The sequence below is a fragment of the Barbus barbus genome (assembly GCF_936440315.1).
Source record: "Barbus barbus genome assembly, chromosome: 12".
NCBI lineage: Eukaryota > Metazoa > Chordata > Actinopteri > Cypriniformes > Cyprinidae > Barbus > Barbus barbus.
The window spans coordinates 27,919,278-27,931,957 of record NC_136740.1 but is presented as its reverse complement, the minus strand read 5'-3'; the positions used below and the strand labels follow the sequence as shown (position 1 = coordinate 27,931,957).

General features: G+C 36.1%; 1 protein-coding gene across 1 annotated transcript in view; it reads right to left on the bottom strand.

Annotated features, from left to right (window-relative positions):
• Positions 1-12,680, bottom strand: part of LOC306877706 (ras/Rap GTPase-activating protein SynGAP-like) — a gene marked incomplete at its 3' end in the record, with an annotated part of 94,184 nt that overhangs the window by 1,525 nt on the left and 79,979 nt on the right. The window contains exons 19-20 of the mRNA XM_079429625.1: positions 10,324-10,396; positions 7,084-7,145 (exon numbers count right to left, since the gene is read on the bottom strand). Coding sequence (XP_079285751.1) covers positions 7,084-7,145; positions 10,324-10,396 — 135 coding nt within the window. The remainder of the gene's footprint in view (positions 1-7,083; positions 7,146-10,323; positions 10,397-12,680) is intronic.

The following is a 12,680-nucleotide window of genomic DNA, read 5'->3' as shown; positions in this document are numbered from 1 at the left end:
TTCTGTATAAAAAATACCTTACGACCACAACTGCATTCTGGCCTAGCATCTTGTTTTAGTAAAAAGACAAAAGGTTTTTGACCTGACAGAGATCACCTCGCGCTCACCTCACGTTGCAGACACACACTGAAAGAAATCGGCATGTAAGGAGATAAATGGGAGGACGAAGACACATATGAACAGTTAGGATGATGACAGAATGGGAGGCGGCGATGTGACACAGAGCAATGCTTTGAGAATCCATAGCACCAGTTAAATACACATAGGTTCTGAGATTGAGAAGAGAAAACATTGCACAAGTTCAGTCTAGTGAGGCAATTCAAAGACCACAAACACTTTCTAGACATTGTCCACAAAAAAACCCGAGCCACTGTCGGATTCCAAAGCTCGACATTTTCAGCATTACACTGAGGCAGAAGAACACATCAATCTCTCCTAAGTGAGCAATCTCGAGAAGAGAGCGGCGTTTGCACAACCATTTCTGTAATTCTGCTGTCGTTATTCTTGCGTTCGTTTGAAAACCCTGTCAGGAGATACAGAAAGGCACTAGGGAAGCCAGACGACATGACAGAATCCCCAAGACAAAGCTGGCATGTGTTCGTGAGTCACATTTCGACCTCTATACACTTCGAAACGTACGTATAGTTTGTTTGCCCACCGTTCCTGGGGTCATTCCCAGCTTCTTGGAATTTTTTACACAATACGAGGGAGCTCAGTCAAAAACCTGGAACCTGAACCGAACACTTTCCAGTGGTTTGGATGACTTGTGGTGGCAGAGGTACTGTATGTGCAAGGGGCTTTTAACTTTGATCCAAAGAAAACATGATTTTGGAATAACTTATTGATCCAATGGAGAGCCCTTTTGTTTTGGATGGTGCAAGCAATGGTATGTCCCGCCTCCCACTTGTCCTCAGTCTAATGCACAAAACAAAACAACCGCTGAAGCTTCATCCTTCAATGTGGATGACAAAGGAAGTGAGTTTTTCTTCGGAATTCCTAAAAATTTTCTCGGATTTGGTCAGCGTTGTTATTGACCTGCTCCCCCTCCGAACTTGCCCTCGATGCAGTTGCTGATTTTTGGTTGCCGAAGAGTTCTCCGTTTGGCCAGAGTTGTGTGTGAGGACGGGAATGAGGAGGGGAGGCTAACGGGAAGGACAAGATTCCGTTCAGGGAGGATCGGGTGGAGGATTTGTCCGATTGGGAGACTCCGACAACGCCAGGAGCGCTGGTCAATTCTCCTCCAAAACTCACACCGGGGTCTGCTGAACCCAAGGCGGAAAGCTGCTTTTCCTAGCGAGACAGAGAGAGAGGGGAAAGGGGAGGAGAAGAGAGAGAGAGAGCAGGCGGAGGGATGGAATGATGGAGGGATGAAGATTTTCCACAAAGAAATCAGCAAATGGAATGTAAAAGAGAGAAGTTCCCATGGCAAGAAGATCGATAGCGAAGTACAGAACAAGAAAATCAAAGCAAATGGAGGTCACGGGGTCAGGGTGAGAGGGAGAAAGAGAGATTTGAGGTGACGACGGATTGGAAGAGCAGTAAAGGAGGAATAAAACAGAAGCATGAGTCGCATAGCAGAGGAATGAGAAATATCCATAGAATCGCTCAGGGAAAGAGGGATAGATACAAAGAAAAGGAAGAGAAAGGGATGAGGAGGGAGTTACAAATCTGCTGTTGACACGTGTTTTTTTGTGAGGTTGCACTGCAGAAGGCCAGAGTGGTTGTCACAGAACGATACAAGCCCTGGTTAGTGGATTATCTCTGGTAAATATTCTTAAAAAGGTGATTTTAAATGAGAAGAGCACTATTCATTGTGGTTAATTTGCATTAAAGGGGTCGTATCATACATTATTTTTTTACTTTTTTGACCAAAAATATATTTCATTTATAATTTATCGATTCATATGATAGTTTCCATCCTCTTCCTTATGGAAGCATAAAGGTAGTTGTATTCAGTTTTCAAATATATAAAGTGATAATGTATTAGTGTATTTGAATTTACATATCCAATACCATATTTGTAACATTTGGAGCAAACAATTTAATAAAATAAAAAATCTGGTTCAGAAATTAAATTTGCCATTTCCTACATTAATATTTATAACTTATTCTGTTAAAAAAAGGTAAGCAAGGATGCATAAATTCGATCAAAGGTGTCAGTAAAGACTTTTACTTTGTTATTCAGAAAGAATCCTGAAAAAAATGCATCACAGTTTCTAAAGAAATATTAACCAACACAACTCTCTTCAACATTGATAATAATAAGAACTGTTTCTTGAGCACCAAATCAGCATATGATTTCTGAAGGATCATGTGACTGAAGACTGAAGTAATGATGCTGAAAATTCAGCTTTGCATCACAGGAATAAATTAGATTTAAAATATATTAAATTAATTATATTTTTGGCTATTTTAAATTGTAAACGTGTTTTACAATATTGCTGTCATTATTGTATTTTTGATCAAGTAAATGCAGCCTTGATGAGCATAAGAGACATCTTTAAAAAACATCTTACCGACCCTAAACGTCTGAATGGTAATTATAAAAAATAAAATGGAGGGTTATTTTTAACATATTAATGCAACTTGAAAATGCATTCCAACACAATTGCATTAAAATGTTCACATTCCCACCTGTCAATCATTACATAACTCATAGTTATTCTTTTTTCTCAAAAAAATCTGATTACTCATGATATGACCCCTTTAAAAGAACAGCTGCCACAACAGTGTCTGAGGGCAGTAAAAGAGACTTCTATTAAGCATGCGAGCATGCAACTGATGCAACAGTGTGATCAACTGTAAAGAACACAGGAAGTGAGAATGAATATTTATGTGAAATGTAGGTGCTTTTAGTTCTGCTATCACAAGTATATCTTAACTGTTGAGACAGTTTGTATTTGCAACACATGTGCTTGACAGCATTATGCTAGTCCAAAGGACTCTAGGGAACAAGTCATGCGTTGTAGAACTGTAAGCTCATTAATAAACTTGATTCTGTCATCAGTACAAATGAAAGACAACAGAGTTGTACAAGGAATCATGTTGCAACCTGTCTACAATCTTACAAATATTTTATATTAAATTTGTATTATATTGCATGATTATATATAAAATTTTGATATTTTATATCAAAATTCACTTGTTTAAACCAAAACTGTGTCAAATCCACTATTTAGAATTTCAGGGAGTTTTCACAGTCAATTCGGCTTAACCGTAGTAACTGCACAATTCAGTTTCTAAATGCGGTATAGTGTCATTACCGTGTTTACCACCAGAGTACTAATGGCAAGTAACTAGATAAGCATTTCCAAGTACAAATCGGGTATGATTGCATAATTTTTTTTTTTAAATCTTTCAACACGTACCATGCTCTCCAGTTGTTATTTAAGCAATATCACACAAGCAAGAATGCTGTTTTTCGATAAATGGGTCACAATTATAAGTAAGAGACAATATTAAGAGATAATTGTGAAACTTGTTTTTGTTTCACAAACAAATCGCATAACACACAGCAACAGATTCTGTTCCTTAATTCAGTCTTTTGGAATGAATCGTTTAAGTGAATGATTCAATGAATCACTCGTATATCCAGTACTAGTTTCATACCTGAGTGAATTAGTGTTTTTGAATGAACTGTTTGCATGAACGATTCAATGACTGACTCAAGTATTCTGTACTTGTTTTGAATCATTGTTTTTAACAACATTGTTGAGTCACTTGTCGTCACATACTATGTAAGCTGCAGAAAGTGTCACACTGAAAGCATTGCAAATTATATATCATATCACTATGCTCTCAATGAATATTTCTCTATACAAATCGGAATATTTTATAATCAAGTTATTGATTTATAAACTTAAATATGTATATTTTTGATTAATATATTATTAGCAAACTCCAGTGTGAAAACACCCGCAAGCCCATCTCTGGCACACACACACAAAGGATAGTTTGCATTTCAGACTTTCTGTCATGTGTGGCTTAGCTCTTATTCACAAATAGTGGAGACACTGTTTTTATTTAGCTCTTATCCGCTAATCTTACCTACAGAGGCGCAGTGCAGTGCCAAAAGCTGCTTCAGCTCATTATATATCTAAATCATGTTCAATGTGTTTTTCATCATGATCAGTCCTTTTCAGTGAAGTCTGCATTGGGGCGGAAACATTGGAGTTAAATCAACCTAAATTTAACCTGAGGCTAATGCATCAAAAATTCAACAAAACAACATGACGACAACATTTGCACTTAACATTTGTTGCTAATATGTTTACTATTCTAAATATACTCACCTGTTATTTGTGTTTTACAAGAATTAAAAGGGAAGGGCTCAACTTTAATGGGTTCTATGTTTTTTAACACCAAGGAATTTGCTTTGGTTCCAGACTGTTACATTAGCGAAGTGGCTAGCTTTGCTAACATAAGCCAGTCTGACTCAGTTTTGGTGCAACTGGTTTCTCTTCTCAATCAGAACCTAGTATTTGAGAATGAATATGGATTTAGAGTTGGGGAACGGAGGTTTGGATCTAGCTGCAACACTAAACAGAAAGACAAGTGATGACGACAACAGGAGCAAAGGGTGCATCTCTGTCAGAACTGCAACTCATATGACAGTCACTTTCGTCTGGAACCATTGCTTTTCTTTGGGTGGTCAAATCGAAGTCCCGGATGAATTGGTCTGTCAGGTAATTTAGGTTCAAAAGTGTTTCTGTGTTTCTACAGCTCTTTAGGACCCACAAACCTATAAAACATCATCTGCAGTGAACATAATCACAAACACATTGAGCAGCACCACATACATTCACCTTTCATTTTCAATCGACCTTTCATGTCACACGAACGTTGCATGTCTTCATTTACCCAAAAGAAACAGTGCATAAAATGAGTTATTAACGCAATCATGAACATTACATTTCTATGCAACAAACTAGCGATACAGCTACACGCCACTCAATGCACAAATATCTACACAAGTACTTCCAAATCACCAGAAGCGCTCTAAACACCGCAACAAAAGCATGAACACATACTACGTACACTCACACTCATCCAGGATCTCATGCACGCTGATAACCCACCCCTGACCCCCATCAGGGCGGCGCGGAGAAAGATACGGAGATTTCCCAGAATTCATCATCATTTGTTTCAGAGCGCAATGGTGATGATGTGGATAGAATGGACATGGGGATGAGAAGTCATGCGCCTTGCACTGAGCCATATGCCCTGCGTACCTCTATATAGTGTCAGATTATGCTGAAATAATGAGATTTTGCATGGATGTAAGGTGAAGCCTCCTACAAAACAATCAAACAAACAAACTCCCCAAAACAGCATCTCTTTGAAACAGGACATGCAGCAAAATGATTTTCAGGATACTCAGCATTTGATAATGCACTCATCAAAATACTGTCATTATTACATTTATCAGCATTGCTTTTTTATTTTTTTAAATGAACTTTTTGCTTGAGCAAGTGAATGAAAAACTAGCTAATGCATTACTTTCCATAAAAAAGTAATCAAAACATAATGCGTTACTTTTTTAGGAATAATGCAGCTACACTGTGCTGTTTTTTCCTCCAGATATTTTTACGCCAAACTGAGTATTTTTACAGAGTGTGAGAAGTTCAAAATTATCTTAAGTTTATGTGGAATGTCATATTTACTTAAGATAATTTTAAGATGAACAACAAACACTGTGGATTGAGACAAAGCTGTGGGAGAATTTTTGCCAGAATGTCTCACTATATATCAACAGAATTGTGTTTAATTTCATGCCATGTATTTATGAAGTTGGCTTGACAAACAATTTGACAACACATAATTAACATCTGTCTGTCTGTCTGTATGTCTGTCTATCTACTGTATCTATCTGTCTGTCTGTATGTCTGTCTGTCTATCTACTGTATCTATCTGTCTGTCTGTCTATCTATATCTATGTCTGTCTGTCTTTCTGTCTGTCTATCTATCTATATTTATCTATGTCTGTCTGTCTGTCTATCTATATATATCTATGTCTGTCTGTCTGTCTTTCTATCTATATATGTCTGTCTGTCTGTCTGTCTATCTATCTATGTCTGTCTGTCTGTCTGTCTGTCTATCTATATCTATCTATCTATGTCTGTCTGTCTGTCTATCTATATATATCTATGTCTGTCTGTCTGTCTTTCTATCTATATATGTCTGTCTGTCTGTCTGTCTATGTATCTATGTCTGTCTGTCTGTCTGTCTGTCTGTCTATCTGTCATCTATCTATGTCTGTCTGTCTGTCTATCTATATCTATGTCTGTCTGTCTAATAATAATAATAATTATTCATTACATTTATATAGCGCTTTTCTGCTTTTCTAAGCGCTCTACATTGTGAGGGGTGGTGTCTCCTCGTCCACCACCAGTGTGCAGCATCCACCTGGATGATGCGACGGCAGCCATAGTGCGCCAGAACGCCCACCACACACCAGCTTACTGGTGGAGAGGAGACAGAGTGATGAAGCCAATCAGTGTAAGGGGATGATTAGGAGGCCATGATGGTCAGAGACCAATGGGGAAAGTTGGCCAGGATGCCGAGGTCACACCTCTACTCTTCTGTCTGTCTATCTATATCTATCTATGTCTATCTATCTATCTATCGATCTATCTATCGATCTATCTATCTATCTATCTATCTATCTATCTATCTATCTATCTATCTATCTATCTATCTATCTATCTATCTATCTATCTATCTATCTATCTATCTATCTATCTATCTATCTATCTATCTATCTATCTATCTACCTACCTACCTACCTACCTACCTACCTACCTACCTACCTACCTACCTGTAGATCTGTCTGTCTGAACCTTCAAATCTCTTTTCGAACTCCTCAAACTATAAGACTTACATAAACTAAGCAATTTTTTTTCTGTCAGATTTGAACAAGCCAATATTTATTCAAGTTTAATTGATTCTGGCTGGGAAGTACGGGTGCATATGACTTTGTGCTGGCGAGGTGCGGTGTGTGTGTAGACGAGTCCAGTGTACATACAGTGGATGTGGGAGGAGACAGAGGTGGTGTGGGCGGGTCACAGTCAGGTGAGTCGTTACCTGTGCATTCGCAGTGGGACGGGCGCAAGGCGGGGCTGCACTAGGATGGACTGCCGCCTCCCCTAAGAGAAATCACCGTATCTCATCAACACACGACAGGAGAAGAGGAGAGGAGAGAATCGTGTGTATGTGAGGGTGTGGGCCTGTGCATCAATCCCAGCAGGCAAAGTGCGTGTGTGTCCGTGAGACGGGACCAGCATGCATGTGGACATACGCACGCACTCACACAAAAATACATACAAATTCCCAGACGAACATTTAAATGCCCACCAAAATACACACACAAACCTCACCACATAAGTCAAGGGCAAACAAAGTCTGTGCTGAAGCTCTCAGTGCCATGTTGGTCATCGCAATGATTTTGCAGCCAACATGCAGCTATAAGCTAAACAAAACTCTTCTCTACAAATACAACAGAGTAATTCTTCAGCTCTCAAAATCCCAATAATCTGCGAACAGGGACATGCTACTGGCTCAATGCACCTGACATAATAAAAGTGGTGGGAAAAACAGCAGAACAAAAACAAACACACAGCTTGTGAACGTCTTGCCAAGCACATGAGCAAACACAGAACTGACAGAGACGCATCATTAAAAATTCGGAACAGTTCAAAGCCAGGGCGATTTACAAAAACAAACTTCTCTCTTGCTGAAATCAGTTTTAATGTAGAATAAGTTTTTATATTTTACACTACCAGTCAGAAGTTTGGAATAATTAAGATTTTGTAATGTTTTTGAAAGAAGTCTCTTACGCTCATCAAGGCTGCATAGATACTGTACATACTGTGAAATACTATTACAATTTAAAATAACTGTTTTCTATTTTAATATATTTTCAAATGTAATTTATTTCTGTGATTCAAAGCTGAATTTTCTGAAGCCATTACTCCAGTCTTCAGTGTCACATGCAGAAAATGCAGATTTTTTTTCAACTTTGACAATAATAAGAAACATTAATAATAACTGAGCACCACAAACAACTGATAATAAGTGAATATAACAATAATAATTCATTCATAAAAATTCAGGAATAAGTTATGTTTAATATATTACAATTATATATCGCAATATAAAATAATTTATTTTATAATATTTTTAAAATAACAAAAAAATATTATTGTATAATATATAATAAACATATTATAAAATAATAATTGCATAATATTTAATATATTTTAATATACATAACATATAATAAAATAGACAACATTTTAATTAATAATAATATTTCACACTATTACAGCTCAAATAAGCAGCCTTGGTTAGCAAAAACTTTTGACTGGAAGTGAAAAAAGGAAGTCAATTTATTTAAATTATGTTTATTATGAAGTAAATAAATACAAATATGTAATAATGTATATAATAACCTTATTAAGTAAATAATAATTAATAATATGAAATGTTTATGATTTAATTTATATATGAGGTACATCAGAATAAAGGATGCTATAAGAATCCGCCCCCCCACACACATATTTAATTTGGGCAGTCTAAATGTGTTAAATGGATGTTTAAAATATTTTTCTTTGCAGAACCCCTGCAGTCTCGCTTCTTCCAAACATTTTCTGATGCCCACCTGAGCTTTTCTTTCTCACGCTAATTGTATTCTGCAGGAGAATCTGTGCTGACTGCGCTGAACGTCTGTCCACTCAGCAGCTTTCCTGATCCCTCAGTTATACGTGCAGCAGCTCACTCGTTTTATCTTATCTTATCTTGTCAGAAACAGGATTATTGATTTTCTCCTTTTCAAAGTCACATCGGAAGTCGATTTAGATCCAGCTGGAGCGGTCGAGTGACGTGTGCACAGATTGGAACTGCTGAGAATTTGGTGTTTGTTGTAACATAGAGTGTAGCGATGCACCATTTATGACAAATTAAAGCATAAACAAGAAGCGAGGGATGGCGCATGGAAAGAAACATGAAGCATTTGATGTCCCTACAGGAGATACTGCAGTTTAATGCTTGACTACATATCTTTCCACTTGAGGTAAAGCAACACTGAGCAATTGATGCTTCAAAAATGCAAGAATTATGCAATTATGTATTGAAGCATTTGTTTTTTATCCCATTAGAAATATTTTTATAATGTCTCAAATGTTTCTCCTAGACAGCAGTAAGATTAAATGGAGACTCTGGCCGGAGAAAAAGACTCTAATAATCACAAGCGTTTCACAAGAAATCTCAACAGTGTCTCAATCTGTGCTCAGATTCGCCAAGATATCAAATCTCAGAAATCTATGTATGATCTATGTTTGATTTCTCATCAAAAACAAATGATATATTTTAGTATTTTAGGTGAAACATCTTAATAATACCTAAATAAAGCATAATTAAGAATTCTATTATAGGGATCATATCATTTATTATTACATTATTTCCACATTTGGGGTCAGCAAGTGTTTTTGATTTTTTAAAATTAAATTGATGCATTAAACTGATCAAAACTGACAGTGAAGACATTTCTAATGTTACAAAATATTTCTATTTTGAATAAAAGCTGTTTTTGAATTTCCTAATTATCAAAGAATCACGAAAAAAGTTTTCCACAAAACAATATTAAGCAGACAAAACTTTTTCAACAGTGATAATAATCAGAAAGGTTTTGTGAGCAGAAAATCTGCATATTAGTGGGATTTCTGAAGGTTCATGTGACACTGAAGACTGCAGTAATGATGCTGAAAATTCAGCTTTTCATCACAGGAATAAATTACATTTCAAAATATATTAAAATATAAAAGAGTTGTTTTAAATATATTTCCCAATATTACTGTATTATTTTTTATTTTATTTTCTATTTTGAACAAATAAAATGCAGCCTTGGTGAGCAGCATAAAATATTTCTTTCTTACAGAGTCCAAACTTTTGAACACAAGTGTATAATAATATAAAACAGTTTTTTGGACTAGAGAAGACTTATAGAGTTTTAAATTCTTATCAAGGAAAGGAAAAAGCTGATTCCTCTTGGCACGACCCCTTTTAGCCTCGTCTGAGCAATAAAACCTTCCTCTGGGATAGTTCAGCTTTAGCATCAGCATCAGAATTCGGTGCTACTCTTCCTCAAGTGGATCGAATCTGTAATCTGTGAGTTCTGACCTACAAATCATCATACATCAGCGATGGAAATCAGTCCTGTAAAGCGTTCAGACAGGCAGAGCAAACAGGCAAAGACATTCCGACATAAACACAGATGAACAGACACGCAAACAACAGACAGGAGAGATCCAGAAAAAGACCACAGACCTGGTCTGCGAACATCCTGGGTTTTTGCTCAGGCACCACCCCTCCCCTCAGCTCATCTTCCACAGCCATGAGTCTTCACGGAAAACAAGGAAACGAAGGAGAGAGAAAGGACGAGAAAGAGAGAGACATTATTAGTTCCAAAGCACACAGACATTATTGAGATCCGACATAAGTGTTCATCAGCCAGAAATATCATTGATAGAAGCTTTGACTGTAGAAGTTTGGCCAATCTGGAAAGCCTACTGTGAGAAATTCCATCAAAAATATGTCACATTATGTCATATAATGACATATTTCCATCATCCCATGGGAATAAATGAAAATGGGCCACGTTGTGCGGCTTCTAACGATGGCTGCCGCTCTTACTGGCAGCTTATTTCAGCAATTACACGCCATTGAAGTGGCCGCCAGCGTGCATCAAAGTGATGTTTTCATAATGAATATTTCCTCTCTGGAAAGTGCATCAGATACTGTTTTTAGGTTCAAGTTGAGGCAGAACAAACCACTTTAATAGGCCCAAAACTGGTGTGATTATCAACTGAACAATGGCTTTGTAAGGAATCATGTGTCTTGTGATGTTTGGCTTGATATATGTTGACAAGACAATATGAGTACATGACAGGACAGTTGACATTAAATACATGAATTTGGTTTGAATATGAAAGGTTTCATTGTTTTGATGTATACTGATATGAAATAGTAATGAATGGTACATTTATTCATTGCAGGACGACTTCCTTTAGTCTTTAAGCATAAGTAAATAATGAATTCCACAGTTTAGGTTTAAAACAATGCGACTGGATATTTTATTCCATTGATAAATGTACATATATGCTTGTACAAAATCGAAATGCAAAACGTAATAAAAAAACAACAACAAACAGAAAAGACAAAATAAGTGCTTCGGGACTTCTAAAAAAAGAAAGAATTATCCATTTTATTTCAAGTCTGCTCATGTCTTTCACAACAATGTGATTTTTTTATTAACAAAGGGTCATGGCACATTTCACAAGCAGAGGTCAGAAGGGTCATGAGAAGAAATCGTTAATAAAACTTCATTGTGCTATTTAACATTGCTACAGTATCAAGGCATGTTTATTGCACACAGTTTGGCTACAAGAATGAAATATATACAGTATCTTGTATACAGAATATATATTATCTATGCTCTATATTTATGAATAAATAGCTTTTAAAAGAATTTATAGGGAAGCAATATCTTCGTTATTGGTTTCTAACTGTATAGAATCTTTAATACACTCATTTTTATACATCAATATTTGAAAGGCTAACAATGAAAAACAAAAATATTTTTTTTCAGTGCAAACATTCCAGTTATTGTTTGTATCAACATCACATTGCAAAAAAGATTTCCAAGAATTCATTTCAGTCCTAAATTAATTCAGTATTTATGTTTCTTGATCTATAATTCATATCTCTATGTTTATTTCACAAACAGCACCACACAAAATAAGATATTTATAAGTGCCTGTATCGCAACTCACTTACCTCATGTTTAATATTTTATACTGAATCGTCTAGATATTGCACATGAAACATAACACTGAAACATAACACTGGTTTGTTGTGTTAATATTTCTCTGTAAAGGTGAAAACAAATCCAGGTCATATTTCACCTCAAAATCAATTATTATAATTTTTTATATATTTTGCATAAAGCAAATGAAGCCCATTTTGTATTTTATGCTGTGTAATTTTATGCTTTTACAAATAATTTAATAAAAAAGCATAAATTTAAGGCAGCAAAATATATATTATATAATGTGCTGTCAAATGATTAATCGCGATTAATCGCATCCAAAATAAAAGTTTTTGTTTACATAATATATATGTGCGCACTGTGTATATTTATCATGTGTATATAAATATACACACATGCATGTATATATTTAAGAAAAATATGTTACGTTTATATATTAAATATATATTTAAATATGATATAAATTATACGAATATAAATGTAAATATTTTCAAAATATATGCTGTATGTGTGTGTATTTATATATAAATATACACAACACACACACATATATTATGTAAACAAAAACTTTTATTTGTCGGCAGCCATATCACCCTGCAGCCCAAGACCGGTTGCCCACTGAAGCTAAGCAGGGTTGAGCCTGGTCAGTACCTGGATAGGAGACTTTCTGGAAAAACTAGGTTGCTCCTGGAAGAGGTGTTAGTGAGGTCAGCAGGGGGTGCTCACCCTGCAGTCTGCGTGGGTCCTAATTCCCCGGGATTGTGACGGGGACACTATACTGTCAAAAGCACCGTCTTTCAGATGAGACGTTAAACTGAGGTCCTGACTCTCTGTGGTCATTCAAAAAAATCCCAGG